This window comes from Babylonia areolata, chromosome 29 (assembly GCF_041734735.1).
Source record: "Babylonia areolata isolate BAREFJ2019XMU chromosome 29, ASM4173473v1, whole genome shotgun sequence".
Lineage (NCBI taxonomy): Eukaryota > Metazoa > Mollusca > Gastropoda > Neogastropoda > Buccinidae > Babylonia > Babylonia areolata.
The window spans coordinates 7,498,516-7,501,015 of record NC_134904.1 but is presented as its reverse complement, the minus strand read 5'-3'; the positions used below and the strand labels follow the sequence as shown (position 1 = coordinate 7,501,015).

The following is a 2,500-nucleotide window of genomic DNA, read 5'->3' as shown; positions in this document are numbered from 1 at the left end:
ATGACCATGACAGCCTCGTTGTCGTCAGACCCCCTCCCGGAGACGACCGGCCACCGGAAGTCCTCCCCCTCCTCCCCTCCCTCCCCCCCACTGCTGCAGAGGAAGCTGTCCAACCTCACTAGTGACTCGGGCCGAGGATCCGTTAACGCCACCACCATCACCACTAATGACAACGACAACGACAACGATGCCGACAACCACCACCACCACCACCTCATGGACTCTGCCTTCAGCCACGAGAACAGCAGTGAGCTGGATCTCGCCCGCCGCCACAGCCTCAGCTGTCCGCCAGTGGACCCCGGCGGTCACCTCAACGTGCCCACGGGACGCTGCTCCCACCAGCACGTCGACTCGTCCAGCCTCCGAGGAGTGGTGGGAGGAGGAGGAGGAGGGGTAGGGGAGGGATGTGGTGGTGATGTGCCCATAAGGACGAGCTCCTCTTTCACGGCTCTGAGCTCCACGGGGACTGGGACTGTCGGTCGTGCTGGTGGTGGATGTGGTGGTGGTGGTGGTGGCGGTGGTGTCGCTGGAGGCCCCGGGGAGAAAGGAGAGGCGGCAGTGGTGATGGTGGACCTCAGGGGGGTCCTGGCGAAGCGGACGCCCAAGTTGGTGTACAGCCACTCCGAGGACCGCCTCAACGCCTCGGGGGGCAGCTGCGTAGGGTCCTCCCGGAGACCGGTCAGCCCGGCCCTGTCCTACTCCCCTCCAGGGACCACCTCGTCCTCTTCCTCGTCTGCCAGGCTCCGGAGGCAGCCCACCATGGAGACTCACCGCGTGTCGCTGTCGGACGGAGACGGGTACACGCAGCTCAACCAGTACCGTCTGAAGGACGAGATTGGCAAGGTGTGGTGTGTGGTGAGAGGATCCATGTTGTTCTTTGTTGTTGTTGTTGTTGTTATGATGATGATGATGATGATGATTGTTCTTGCTGTTGTTTTTGTTGTTGTAAAAATGATGATGATAATGATGATGATCGTTCATGTTGTTGCCATGATGAAGATAATTACGATATGATGATGATGATGATGATGATGATGATGATGATGATCGTTGTTGTTGTTGTTATTGTTTTTGTTCTGGTTCTACTGCTTGTTCTCCCACTCCTCATCCCCTTCATCATCACTGTCGTCGTCATACATACATACATATTCAAGCATACAACACATGCATACACAAACACGTGTACGCACTCTGACATACAAAGATACATACATATTTTCATACGCGTGAGCACTGTGAGATACATAGAAACATACATAGATACAGACATACATATTTTCATATGTGTAAGCATACACCATACCCATACATAAACACATTGTACGCACTCTGACATATATACATACACACACACACACACACATACATACATGCTATTTCAAAAGACAAAATTTTCGTGGCTTTAAAAAGGAGATAAAGGAAACATCCACAGTTTAGTTGTTACATGTTTTAACAATCAAAACTGACGTTTCTCTCTGTTTTTTTTCCCAGGGCTCGTACGGTATCGTCAAACTGGCCTACAACGAACAGGATGACGTGCATTACGTAAGTTCCGTTGTGACTGACCGTTGTGTGAATGAAGTCATGAATGTCGTCATCAAGTCTGTTGTTGTGGGTCACGACAGTTGTTGAGGGATCATTGAGAGTTATTGCTGTCACCGTCATCCCCCTTCCCCTCCCCGCCCAGAGAGAGAGAGAGAGAGAGAGAGAGAGAGAGAGAGAGAGTGCTTGATACATATATAGATTGTACTGTATTGTATTGTATCACTCTTTTTTTCTTTCTTTTTTTTATCGCGACAGATTTCTATGTGTGAAATTTGGGCTGCTCTCCCCAGGGAAAGTGTGTCGCTACACTGAGAGCGCCACCCTTAAAAAAAAGTTTCCTATCTGCAGATTTTTTATTTGTTTTTCTGTCGAAGTGGATTTTTCTACACAATTTTGCCAGGGACAACCCTTTTGCTGACGCGGCTTCTTTTACGTGCGCTAAATGCATGCTGCATGCGGGACCTCGGTTTATCGTCTCATCCGAATGACTACTACTACTAATAATGATAGGATTTATATGGCGCTGAATCTTGTGCAGAGACAAATCTAAGCGCTTTCACAACACACGCATGCATAACTCTAAAACTGAAGAAACTGAAGACAAAGAAGAGGCAGGGAAGGGAGGCTATCTTGTGAAGAGGTGGGTTTTAAGGCCAGAATTGATAGAGCTGAGTGCGGAGACCTGACGAAGCGAAAGAGCAAGTTCATTCCAAATGCAAGGTCCACAGACAGAGAAAGAACGGCGTCCAACAGTGGAGTGTTTGAATCTGGGTATGCGTAAACAGAGTGGATCCGAAGCCGATCGTAGAGAGCGAGGTGGAGTGTAGAGGTGAAGGCAGCCACAAATATAGGAAGTGGCAGATTAGTGAATACATTTATAACACAGAGTGCTGATCTTATACTTTATTCTGTGTGAGACAGGGAGCCAGTGGAGATGTTGCAAAAGAGGAGTGAT

At 49.3% G+C, this 2,500-nt stretch overlaps 2 protein-coding genes across 2 annotated transcripts in view; both read left to right on the top strand.

Moving 5' to 3' along the window:
- The window catches only part of LOC143275050 (uncharacterized), a 66,396-nt gene extending 65,831 nt beyond the window's left edge, over positions 1 to 565 (top strand). Inside the window, exon 5 of the mRNA XM_076579114.1 lies at positions 456 to 565. Within this exon, the coding sequence (XP_076435229.1) occupies positions 456 to 565 (110 nt within the window). The remainder of the gene's footprint in view (positions 1 to 455) is intronic.
- Positions 468 to 2,500, top strand: part of LOC143274799 (calcium/calmodulin-dependent protein kinase kinase 2-like) — a 34,595-nt gene continuing 32,562 nt past the window's right edge. Inside the window, exons 1-2 of the mRNA XM_076578725.1 lie at positions 468 to 843; positions 1,492 to 1,545. Of these exons, the coding sequence (XP_076434840.1) occupies positions 565 to 843; positions 1,492 to 1,545 (333 nt within the window). The 5' untranslated portion in view covers positions 468 to 564. The remainder of the gene's footprint in view (positions 844 to 1,491; positions 1,546 to 2,500) is intronic.